This window comes from Anolis sagrei, chromosome 11, assembly GCF_037176765.1.
Source record: "Anolis sagrei isolate rAnoSag1 chromosome 11, rAnoSag1.mat, whole genome shotgun sequence".
Taxonomy (NCBI): domain Eukaryota; kingdom Metazoa; phylum Chordata; class Lepidosauria; order Squamata; family Dactyloidae; genus Anolis; species Anolis sagrei.
The window spans coordinates 14,355,460-14,368,489 of NC_090031.1; the positions used below are offsets into that span (position 1 = coordinate 14,355,460).

Genomic DNA, 13,030 nt, shown 5'->3' on the forward strand with positions numbered 1-13,030 from the left:
AGTGACCATGTGCTCCTGCAATTTGAGGTACAAAGGAAGGCCGAAACCAAGACAAGTCAAACCCGCATTTTGGAATTTAGGAGAGCTGATTTCTGAAAAATGAAGGAAACACTGAGCAGCATTCCGTGGACACAGATACTAAAAGACAAGAGACCTCATGGGTCATCCAGTCCAATCCCATTCTGCCAAGAAGCAGGAATATTGCATTTAAATCACCCCTGACAGATGGTCATCCAGCCTCTGTTTAAAAGCTTCCAAAGAAGGAGCCTCCACCATACTCCGGGGCAGAGAGTTCCACTGCTGAACAGCTCTCACAGTCAGGAAGTTCTTCCTCATGTTCAGATGGAATCTCCTTTCTTGTAGTTTGAAGCCATTGTTCCGCATCCTAGTCTCCAGGGAAGCAGAAAACAAGCTTGCTCTCTCCTCCCTGTGGCTTCCTCTCACATATTTATACATGGCTATCATATCTCCTCTCAGCCTTCTCTTCTTCAGGCTAAACATGCCCAGCTCCTTAAGCCATTCCTCATAGGGCTTGTTCTCCAGACCCTGGATCATTTTAGTTGCCCTCCTCTGGACACATTCCAGCTTGTCAATATCTCTCTTGAATTGTGGTGCCCAGAATTGGACACAATATTCCAGGTGTGGTCTAACCAAAGGGGAATAGAGGGATAGCATTACTTCCCTAGATCTAGACACTATGCTCCTATTGATGCAGGCCAAAATCCCATTGGCTTTTTTTGCCACCACATCATATTTTTGGCTCATGTTTACCTTGTTGTCCACAAGGACTCCAAGATCTTTTTCACACGTACTGCTCTCGAGCCAGGCACTGTCCCCCATTCTGTATCTTTGCATTTCATTTTTCCTGCCAAAGTGGAGTATCTTGCATTTGTCCCCGTTGAACTTCATTTTGTTAGTTTTGGCCCATCTTTCTAATCTGTCAAGATAGTTTTGAATCCTGCTCCTGTCCTCTGGAGTATTGGCTATCCCTCCCAATTTGGTGTCATCTGCAAATCCTGCATTGACACAAAATGAAAGGACAGCAATGAAGAGTGGAATCAAAGCTTGATGACGGACCCTCAGTCACTTAAGTGTCCACTTGCTGTGCAAACGAATGACTCTAAGTTACATGGACGATGAGCAAAATGACCAAGACAGCTATGGGATCCTCTAACTGTGGGTAAGCAGCCAAATCGGGTCTGGCGAAGGAGAGGAAAGCAGAAGAGTGAACTTTACGAAAGGCAGCATAAAAGATCTGTAAGGACAGAGCTAATCAGCCCCAGTTTGGGTGCCATTCGTCAACGGGGAGAGCAGTTGTTCTTTAAAACATAAGCTCTAAGCGATGAGCCGGCAGCGTTGGGGGAGGAAAAGGATGCATGTTAACCTTTAAAAAATGTACACTCGCGAGGGCCCGGAATCTAATAATTGAAATCAAAAGCAACGGCGTGCTTCATTCCGGTGAGCGAGCAACTTGTGACATTTACGCAGGTCCATTTCCTGCATCTTCTGGAGCAGGGAGGGTGGGGAAGGGAGTTAATCTGGCATTTTCAGGGCCAGATTAATTATGCCTTCGCCTGTAATTGCACGCCGGACCAGCTCACTGAGCAAGCGTAGCCTTTCATCAGGAAGAAAGTCCTCACCGAGGATGGACTCAAAGATCGTTTAACGTCTCGAAAGGAGAAGAGTTCTGTATCAGATATGCTTTCCATGGGCAGCTCTTGCCTCTCCCAGACCATTGCCCATGAAATGCTAAGTATGCCAAGTAGACAGGCAAGAGAGGGAGGAAGAGAGAGGTAAAGCTCACTCACACTGATCGATGATAACTCTCTCCATGTTTTCTTTCAGTTGGTTGGTGGAGTGCAAGCGCTTGACGGTACTGTGCAGCTTCTTTTCCTGCTCGGTCAGCTTCCGACGGAGTTTGTGCAACTCGGTTCGCATGGCTTCATCCTGCGGTGCAAGGAGGAGAAAACAGTTTAAGCGGATGAGCTCTCAGCAGCCCAACCACCGCTGCATGCACCCCCATGGTGTATCTGTTAGGGGAAAACTACCCTAGATATAGCAGAGCGTCCAAAAACAAAAAACAGGATACAGAAGTTGAGCAACAGCTCACAGCTAGCAAAGCGTGATGTGCCGTGTGATGTGGCTGTAAAGAATTCAGAGCGTAGAAGACATCTTTAAAAATCACAAAAGGTTTATTTACAACTAGCTGTACCTGACCACTTGAGCAGGGACCACTATGACCAGGGACCACTTGACCAGGGACCACTTTGACCAGGGACCACTTGAGCAGGGACCACTTTAACCAGGGACCACTTGAGCAGGGACCACTTTGACCAGGGACCACTTGAGCAGGGACCACTTGATCAGAGACTACTTGATCAGAGACCACTGTAACCAGGGACCACTTGACCAGGGACCTCTTGATCAGAGACTACTTGATGAGAGACCACTGTAACCAGGGACCACTTGAGCAGGGACCACTTGACCAGAGACTACTTGACCAGAGACCATTTTGACCAGGGACCACTTGACCAGGAACTATTTGATGAGAGACCACTGTGACCAGGGACCACTTTGACCAGCGACCACTTGAGCCAGGACCACTTTGACCAGGGACTACTTGACCAAGAACCACTTACTAGAGACCACTTGACAAGGAACTACTTGAGAGATCTCTGTGACCAGGGACAACTTCACCAAGGACCACTTTGCCCAGGTACCACTTTGATCAGGGACCACTTGACGAGGGATCACCTGACCAGGGACTACTTGATGAGAGACCACTTTGATCAGAGACTACTTGACCAGAGACTACTTGACCAGAGACCACTTTGACCAGAGGCCACTCTCCAACATTACTACCAAAAATGGTTACAAATGGGTTTTTGGTCAGCTTTAGATTTGGTTTGGTTATTTGGGGTGCTGACTCTGAAAACTGCATTGGATAGACCACATCAGCTCTAGTTTCTGATACAGAACATATGCCATCCAGTAGTCACCATCTGCTCACCCACAGAAAACCATATTTAATAATCTAGAGCTGATGAGGTAGTAGAAATCTTTCATGAGTCGTCAGCCTCTCCCCTCCCCACATCCCCGTTGCCTCGGCACTACAAGAGTTTCGCGAGAGCAATCGCTCTTGTTACCACATGGTTTTGAGGCAACTGTGTAATAATGGTGAGGCCGCGGACCATATTTTCGTTGTTGTGAACCACTGGGGGTCCACGGACAACTTGTTTAGAGTGTTAAATCCTTCCAAGGTGCATCCAACTCACTAGGTATTGCTTCAGATTTCACCTTCTCCCTCTGAATGTACGTACCTGAAGTGAGTAAGCGGCACTGTGGACCACCTTCATGGGCAAAGAGACTCTCCAGTACAGCTTCACAAGGCAGGCGGCTTCCTCCAAGTTGTGCCGGAGGGCACCGAGGGCTGCTGAAATCTTGCCCAGAGGCGCCTGGTATGGGAACAAACATGGTAGGAGTTTTACACGACGACAACATGCATTGGGAGCAAAAGAATTTGGCACCTTATCCGTAAAAAATTGAGATTATTTTTAAAAGCGAGGCTTTAATTAAGGACATAAATCCAATTTGCAATCCATTCAAGTTCCAGGTTGATGAGCAAGTGTATTCTCTGCTTGGCAAACTTAATTTGTTAGGTTAAAAAGGCAGCTGAATTATGTATTATTCGAGTGCGGGAGCGGGTGACGGTCGGGAAGAATGGGGACGGAGCCTAATCAATAAGACTAATTAATAATGGGTTAGGTTTACTACACTAGCCAGGGCCACTCGCAAAAAAAAGGGCTTTTTTCCCTTTTGCCAATTTGCATTTCGCGGCGTGCGATTTGAAAGTCAAATGACTCCCGACATTAATTTAAGCAATATGGATGTTTCTCCCTTTACGACAGCTCCATTTAATGGCAAATGAACTATCGGGGGCCAAGGCAAAGTGTTTTCTTCTGCAGACAGATGAGGAAACAAATGGAGGCAGCTGCCAACATGAAGAACGAGGAGGCCGCAAAGGGAGAGAAGATGGACCGGAATAAGGGGAGGCGAAGAGAGAGGGCTATGGGCAGAAGGGATGCGAGCACTTACTGTAAGGAGAAGCATCCCATTCCTCCCCAAAAAGAAAGCAAACAGAAACATTTACCCGGGAAAATGTATTGCCTTTAAATCATGCTCTCAAGAGACAAAAGCAGCAGAGTTGGTTTACTCACAAAGCTTCATGTACACAGCATACAGGGACTTTGCTTAGGAATGCAGTTATAATAGGATTTTAAGTACCATATATACTTGAATATAAGCTGGCCTGAATATAAGCTGAGCCATCTAGTTTTACCACACAAAAAAATTGGGAAAACATTTTGACTCGAGTATAAGCCGAGGGTGGGAAATGCAGCAGCTACTGGTGAATTTCAAAATAAAATTAGATCCCAATAAAATTACATTAATTGAGGCATCAGGTTAAATGTTTCTGAATATTTACATAAAATTGTAATTTAAGAAAACACTGTCCAACTCTGATTCAGCCATTATTCTCACCTGCTGCAATGTAAATGTCCTTACATATCCTTGTAATTATAATAGAGTAAAATAATATATGTAATAATAATAATAATAATAGAGTAAAATAAAGGAAATGTAATAATGACAGTAATAACAGAGTAAAATTAATGTAATAATAATAGAGTAAAATAATAAATGCAATAATAATTGAATAAAATAATAAATGTAATAATAATAAGTACCAGAATAAATGTAATAATAAAAATAATAGAGTAAAAGATAAATGTAATAAATTATCATTATAATTATAAAGTGAAATAATAAACATAATAATAAGAGAGTAAAAGAATAAATGTAATAATAACAATAAATAGAGTAAAATGATGGGAATGTAATAACAGTAATAATAGAGTTATAGTAATGCAATAATAATGTATTAATAACAATGTAGTAATAGTAATGTAATAACACCAGAGGCACTCCAAGTGTCCAGTTACTGGTCAAAGGACATTTAATCAACTACCAAGCTTGCAAACTTTGTGTTTTGTTCGTTTGTTTGTTTGCTTGTTTGTTTAAAAATGCAATAGTAACCTAATAATAATAGAGTAAAAAAAAGTAATAATAATAAATAGAATAAAAGAATAAATGTAATAATAACAATAAATAGAGTAAAATAATGGAAATGTAATAATAGTAATAATAGAGTAATAGTAATTATTACATTTCCAACATCTATGAGGATGTCTACTATGGATGCAGACAAAATGTAAGGAGAGAATGCTTCAGGAACATGGCCATACAGCCAGGAAGCACACAACAACCCAGTGATTCCAGCCATGAAAGCCTTCGACAAAACGCTAAGGAATCGTTTGGACAATTCATGCGGGTGGCTATTTACCGTCACTCCAGGCTCCTGAAGTAAAGGGTCTTTCAGAGGGAACTCCAACTCCAACAACAGCTTCCGCCCTTCCGAGACATACCTCCGCAACGAGTTGTGGTCTTCCACCCGGCCAAGGACGTGGCGCCCGTTTCTGTCCGCCCAAACGCAATGGCGGGAGGAAGGGGATGGGTCGCGGGACTTGCAGGAGGAGGAGGAGGAGCAGCCGGAGGAGCCGCCCAAACCTTCCAGAGCCAACTCCGTATCTGCGGCATAAGAACATGAGCCTTCAGTTGCTTTTCACCAAATATCTCCTCACATTTGCAACACCTTTCCTGCATCACCCTGTTTGCTCCACTGTATGTCCCCAATCCTCCCATACATCTCGCTTTCCTTTCCGTGACTCTAAGCCAGGTTCTATCCCAGCAATGGGCAAACTTTGGCCCTCCAGGTTATTTATTGATTTATTGACCTCTGAGTGTCCGCTCAAAGACACGAAAGCAAATATGAAGCATGCTACCTCAATCAGCTCCAAAGCCCGGAACGGCTCTTATCTTTTATTGCAATTTACACTATTTACAAGAGCAGAATAAAATACGTCCATTCTCTTAGCTGTACATTACACTATTTACAAGAGCATAATAAATTACATCCATTCTCTTAGCTAGAAGCTGGAACCATATGGCAATTTGATTTCTGTGGAATGTAAACACGTTACCGGAACACTCCAAAGTTACACTCTAGGAATCAAGCACAGCTCTGTGCATTTCACTCTTACACTGCATGGCTACGGCACACAGTTTAAACTATTACAATATTTAATTACATTTAAACCACTATATTCTAACATTTTGGACTTCAACTCCCACAATTCCTAACAACCTACTGGCATTCATTGCCGTACCTGCTTTGAACGGTGCTTTCGAATCGCCGTACCTCTGTTGCAACTCCAGGACGTTGCTGTCTGCATTGGGGAACTTCAATTCTACAGATTAAAAAAAAAGAAAGCAGGTATTGAAAATGTTTTATTGTCTGTATGATGCCTCCTGTAGTCACCCAATTTTTCCGCAAATGCAAAGGCTTAATTATCTTGACCCCATCATTGGTTTCCCTTTCTCCACTCTTTCAAAAAAAAATCAAGGAAGTTCCTAGATTCCATCATCAACTGTGGTGTTCCAGTTGTCTGGACTCAAATTCCTATTAGCCTTAGTTTTACCGGCCAATAGTGAGGGACTAGTGCAGGCATGGCCTAAAGTTCTAACTTGGGGGCCACATGGTGGGTTGGAGCGGGGTGGGTGGGCCGGGAGGGAGGGGTTTCTCTCCAAGTCCCCACCCCCACCCTTTCCTTTTCTCTTTTGGAAGGCACAATCAAAGCATTCCTGACAGACAGCCTCCGTGGAAAAGCCTCCAGAGAAGGAGACTCCACCACACTCTCCAGGAAGTTCTTCCTGATCTTTCCAGTTGAATCTCTTTCCCTGCCATTTGAAGCCATTGCTCTCTTGTGCCCTGGTCTCTAGAGCAGCAGAAAGTCAGTTTTCCCCCTCCTTCTCATCAGTGGGACAGCCTTTGAAATCTTGGAACATGGTTCTCGTGTTCCCTCTCTACCTTCTCTTCTCCCAGCTAAACATCCTCCAGGAGGAAATGAGGAAGGAAAAGGGGAAGGAAGGGAGGAAGAGAAGGATGGAAGGAAGGGAGGGACTAGAAAGAGAGAGAGGTAAGGATGGAGGAAAGAAAGATGGAAGAGTGGAAGGGAGGAAACAGAAGGAAGGAAGAGAAGGAGGGAGGGAAGGCAGGCAGGCAGGAAGAGAGAAAGAGAGAGGGAAGGAGGGAGGAAAGAGGGAAGGATGAAAGGGTGGAAGGAAAGGAAGGGAGAAAGTGGGAGGTAAGGGAGGGAGGGAAGGAGTAAGGAAAGAGAGAAGGAAGGATGGAAGGAAGAGTGAAAGGGAGGAAACAGAGAAGGAAGGAAAGACAAAAAGGAAGGGAGGGAGGGAGGGAAGGGAGAGAGGCAGGGAAGGAAGGAGAAAGAAAGGGAAGGAGGGAGGAAAGAGAGAAGGGCAAAGGGTGGAAGGAAAAGGAGAAAGAAGGAGGTAAAGAAGTGAGGAAGGGAGGGAAGGAGGAAGGAAAGAGAGATGGAAGGACGGAAGGAAGAGTGGAAGGGAGGAAACAAAGGAAAGAAAGACAAAATGAAGGGATGGAGGGAAGGGAGAGAGGGAAGGAGGGAGGGAAGGAAGGAAGGAGAAAGAAAGGGAAGGAGGGAGGAAAGAGAAGGGCGCAAGGGTGAAAGGAAAGGGAGAAAGAGGGAGGTAAGGAAGGGAGGGAAGGAGAAAGGAAAGAGAGATGGAAGGATGGAAGGAAGAGTGGAAGGGAGGAAACAAAGGAAAGAAAGACAAAAGGAAGGGAGGGAGGGAGGGAGAAACAGTGGGAAGAAGGGAGGAAAGAGGGAAGGTTGAAAGGGTGGAAGGAAAGGGAGGAGAGGGGAGGAAGTAGGAAGGCAGGCAGGCGGAAGAAAGAGAGGGAAGGAGGGATGAGAGAAGGAAGGATGAAAGAGTGGAAGGAAAGGAAGGAGGGAGAAAGAGGGAGGTATGGAAGGAAGGTAAGGAGGAAGAAAAGAGAGAAGGAAAAGATGGTGAAAGAGAGGAGGGTCTGATAAAAGAGCCCAAGAGAACGCATCCGGCCCACAGGCCTGGGTTTGCCCATACCTGGACTAGTGTATATACCTTTGCCCCCTCCTTTCATCCCTCCTTTCTCTTTCCCTCCCCTCATACCTTTGCTCTTTCTTCTTTCCTTCCCTTTCTTCCTTCTCATTTCCTTTCATACTTTTTCTCCTTCCTTCCTCCCCTCCTTCCCCTCCCTTCTTCCCTCACACTCCCACTCTTTCTCTCCTCTTTTTTTTCCCCTCCCTCCCTCCCTTCCTTCTTTCTTTCCTTCCTCTATGCTGCAAATTTGATGTTGTCTTGCGTCCTGCATCCAAAATTTAACAGAACAGCAGTAAGGGATTTGTGGTTCACCGGATGTCATTGGGACTTCAACTCCCATCAGCCCCAGCCAGTGTCTCCAGACAGAAGCCAATCACTTTGGGGGTTAATCCGGTGCCTCCAAAGAAACATTTTCCCCTCCTTTCACTCCTCCTCTGACTGACTTGAGGCCTGCTCCTTGAAAGGGAAAGCCCAAACAACCCGCAGCAGCACACCAAAACACATTAGCATAATTGCCAAGGAGGACAAATCAATTGTCAAAACAATCTGACAGCAAACATGTGAATTATTTCAGTTCTGTAGCTTAATATAAAGCAGAAATAAGTACGAACTAGTCCTTTTCTTTCACAAAAATTGCATTTTCAAGCAAACTAAATCTGGTTTTCAATGGTGAGCACTGCCCAAATGCAAGGCAACCGTCATCATACAACCCTAAGAATGTATGTATGTTTGTGACACAAAGGCTCCTACATGGCATGATGGATCGGGATCAAACTTCGTACACATACACATCGTGATCCAACTTAAAATACTGGTGAGATGGGGGAAATGATGGGAGTTGCAGTTGGCTAAATCAGGGGCTGATGGGAATCGCAGCCCATCAACTGTGCAATTTGGTAAAAGGCCCCATTATATGGGTCTGCAATTTCTAATTGGACCATTCATCTATACACATAATAAAAGTGAAAATGTGTGTGTGCGTGGTTGGGCTGTCCACTTACACAGACAGGCTCCTGCCTACACAAATTGCTATAGCTCCCACCACTCAAGAGACACCAATGGCCCTCCCTCCAATGACATTGCAGGTTATATTGAGCGTCATGAACATCTCCAAGAGCCCTGCCAATTTCCTCCACCAACAACACACTGCCTACCACCCAAGTGAAGGCTTTCATATGGGGACAATGTCATCCTAGATTACATGTGTTTCCTCCACCACAGATATCCCAGTGTTTCTTATTTGCATGACTCCACCCACTGCCTCCCCCTTAACACTTTCCTATTTTTTTCTATGGCACACAGCAAACGGAGGAATTGATCATCAACTCAACATACTAGAGAGGTTTGGGGAGAATTCACTGTGATTTATAGGAGTTATAGGTCCTGGGATGTACAGTTCACCTGCAATCTAAGAACTTCACTCTGAACTCCACCCATAATGGACCTGGAACTAACTTGGCACACAGAATCCCATGACCAACAAAGCATGGAGGGATTTATAGGAGTTGTAGTTCCGAGCGCACTATGAACCCAAACAATGATGGATCTGGACCAAACTTGGCATGCATACCCAATATGCCCAAATTTGAATACTGGTGGGTTTTATGGGGAATTGGTCTGAACATTTTGGGAGTTGTGGCTACTGGATTTATAGTTCACCTGCAATCTAAGAGCACTCTGAACGCCACCAAAGAGGGAATTGGACCAAACTTGGTACACAGAGCCCCCAAGACCTCGATTATCCCCCCTCCCCCCGGGGGGTTGAGAAGGGCAAGGCACAAATATCTGAAATAAATAAATAAATAAATAAGACCAGCAAAAAATACTGAAGGTCTTTGGGGGAAAGTCACCTCGATTTGGGAAAGTTGTAGTTCACCTACTTCCAGAGAGTGCTGTAAACCCAAACATTGATGGATCTGGACCAAACTTCACACACAGACCTGATATGCCAAAATATGAATACTTAAGGGGTTTGAGGAAAACTGACCTTCCTTTCTGGGAGTTGTAGTTCACCCACAACCAGAGAAACTGTGACTTCCACCAATTATAGACCTGGGATCAAACTTGGCACACAGAACCCCTTATGACTAACTCAACCTACTGGAGGAGTTTGTGGGGGCTGACTCGCCATAGTGGGAGTTGTAGTTGTGCACATGTAACCCCACCAATGATGCATCCAGAGCAGATTTACCCAACATAAAAAACTTTTAAGTACAAATGGAGTTTCAGGGGTATAACCTGGCATGATGTGAGTTGTAGTTCACCCACAACCTTCTCAAATAATCCGGGCAATGTCGAGTACCCAAGCTAGTAAAATCTGAAAGCAAAGAATGCTATTTATTACCAAGTATTTGTAATAAATGGCATTACAAAATGCAAACCTGGAAAATGCTGGGTATATATCTTAGATTGAAAAAAAAAAGCCACCATGGCCTTCTGTCAGGAGTGCTTTGATTGTGCCTTCCTGCACAGCAGGGGGTGGGACTGGATAGCCTTGGGGTATCTCTAGGATTCTATGCTTCCTGCACTTATAAGCTCATTGCCTTCCATCTGCGTTCGCCTCAGCTTTACTCAACAAGGTCAAAAGTACACGTTGAACCCAACAGAATGGTTTGTTTGTGTGCTGAGCTTGGGGCTGCACACTGTTCAGGAGCATGGCAATGCTCTGGATGTTGGATCCGCACGGCGTGCGGACACGTCTGCTTTCAGCCGCCGAAGCTGGAGGCCTTCATTCAAGAGCGATGCAAATCAAAAGGGGGGGGGGAAGCATTCCTCTCGGGCACTGAATTTATTCCGCTGATTTATTCGCAGACCGTTCTAAAGCACAGATCGATCGCTCCTAAGCAAAGTGCACTCGCCTGTAGCCAGCTGCACCGGCGCATCCAACCAACTATTTGGGTAAGCAAAGACATACAGAGATTTAGTCTACTGTATATATGAGGGTTGAATGAAAAGTAATGCCTCCACCTTCGTTACTTGGGTTTGGATGGGAATATTTTAATAAATCAAACACAAAATAATCCTTAGAACAGCGTTTCTCAACCTGGGAGTCAGGACCCCTCGGAGTTGCGAGGAGGTGTCATAGGGGTCACCAATGACCATCAGACTTTCTGTTGGTCATGGCATAGTGGGAAGTTTGGCCCAATTCAAGGTCTATTTTCCCCAAGCTTCACGAGTGTTTACATTTCAGCATATTGAGTATTCATGCCAAGTTTGGTCTTGATCCATCATTGTTTTGAGTCCACAGTGCTCTCTGAATGTAGGTGAACTACAACTCAAACTCAAGGTCACTGCCCACCAAACCTTTCCAGTATTTACTGTTCGTCATTGGAGTTCTGTGTGCAAAGTTTGGTTCAATTCTATCGTAGGTGGAGTTCAGAATGCTCTCTGAATGTAGGTGAACTACAACTCCAAAACTCAAGGTCAATGCCCACCAAAACTTTCCAGTATTTTCTGTTGGTCATTGGAGTTCTGTGTGTGAAGTCTGGTTCAATTCTATCGTAGGTGGAGTTCAGAATCCTCTTTGATTGTAGGTGAACTATAAATCCCAGCAACTTCAACTCCCAAATGTCAAGGTCTATTTTCCCCAAACTTCACCAGTGTTTACATTTCAGCATACAGAATATTCATGCCAAGTTTGGCCCAGATCCATCATTGTTTGAGTCCACAGTGCTCTCTGGATGTAGGTGAACTACAACTCCAAAATTCAAGGTCAATGCCCACCAAACCTTTCCAGTGTTTTCTGTTGGTCATTGAAGTTCTGTGTGCAAAGTTTGGCTCAATTCTATCGTTGGTGGAGTTCAGAATGCTCATTGATTGTAGGTGAACTATAAATCCCAGCAACTACAACTTCCAAATGCAAAATCAATATCCCTCCAACCCTACCACTATTGAAATCTGGGCGTATCAGGTATTTGTGCCAAATTTGATCCAGTGAATTAAAATACACCATGTATATCAGATGCTCTTTAACCACCACTATTCACTTTTCCACATAATCACCAGACAATTGGAAACATTTCTGCCAACAATGAACAAGTTTTCTGAAGCCATCACGGAAGAAGTCGACACTCTGTTTCCGCAACCAGCATCTCACTATTCTCTCATCCTGGGTACCCATTGTGCACAGATCTTCCGATAGCCAAGCAAAGCAATAACCCACACGTTCTTGTGAAATGCCGATTATGCTTGAAATTTCTGAGTGGTACGATGATTGTCCTGAATCAATCTGTCAACCTTTTGCTTGGGAAACTCGGTGGTTGCTGTCACAGGATGTCCAATTCTTTGTTTGTCACGTAAGTGAGATGTTCCCACCTCAACATCTTTAAACTTACTCGCCAAATGACACACAGTACTCACATCAACACAATCACCATAAACAGCTTGCATTCTCTGATGAATCTCCTTTGGAGTGACACCTTCTGCTGTTAAGAATTCAATGACTGCACGTTGCTTGAATTGCATTGACCGATCATCTGTGCAGGGTTTCATACTTTGCACTTTAACAACACAACCGTTCAATGCTAAGGCTTTCCATCAAAATGGAACTGTAGAGGCGAGTCTACTGAACAAGCCAGTACCTGCCACATACCAGTACTGTCATCTGTTGAGGAGTTACGAAGGTGGAGGCATTACTTTTCATTCAACCCTCGTAGATGAAAGAATAAATTAATGCAGTTTATGTAATAAGCATTGCTTGAGCGGACCAGCCAATAAGCCTTGGCCTCCTCCAAGCCTTGCCAGGTCCAACTCCCCCAATTCCTCATCACTCTCTTGACGCAGCCATTGCCTGGTGAATAGGAGCACTTTCCACACCCGCTCCTCGTTCGCAGGGAACAAGGACTCTGCTTGTCTTCCACTCCTGCGTACAAGCTTCTACATACTTCACACTTTAACAACACAACCAATGCTAAGGCTTCCCATCAAAATGGAACTGTAGAGGAGAGTCTAC

General features: G+C 44.6%; 1 protein-coding gene across 4 annotated transcripts in view; it reads right to left on the reverse strand.

Moving 5' to 3' along the window:
* Positions 1–13,030, reverse strand: part of CDK5RAP2 (CDK5 regulatory subunit associated protein 2) — a 144,606-nt gene that overhangs the window by 2,833 nt on the left and 128,743 nt on the right. For all 4 annotated transcript variants that reach the window (XM_067471894.1, XM_067471895.1, XM_060757314.2 and 1 more), the window contains 4 exons: positions 6,288–6,368; positions 5,405–5,649; positions 3,321–3,455; positions 1,809–1,947 (listed from right to left, as the gene is read on the reverse strand). In XM_067471894.1, coding sequence (XP_067327995.1) covers positions 1,809–1,947; positions 3,321–3,455; positions 5,405–5,649; positions 6,288–6,368 — 600 coding nt within the window. The remainder of the gene's footprint in view (positions 1–1,808; positions 1,948–3,320; positions 3,456–5,404; positions 5,650–6,287; positions 6,369–13,030) is intronic.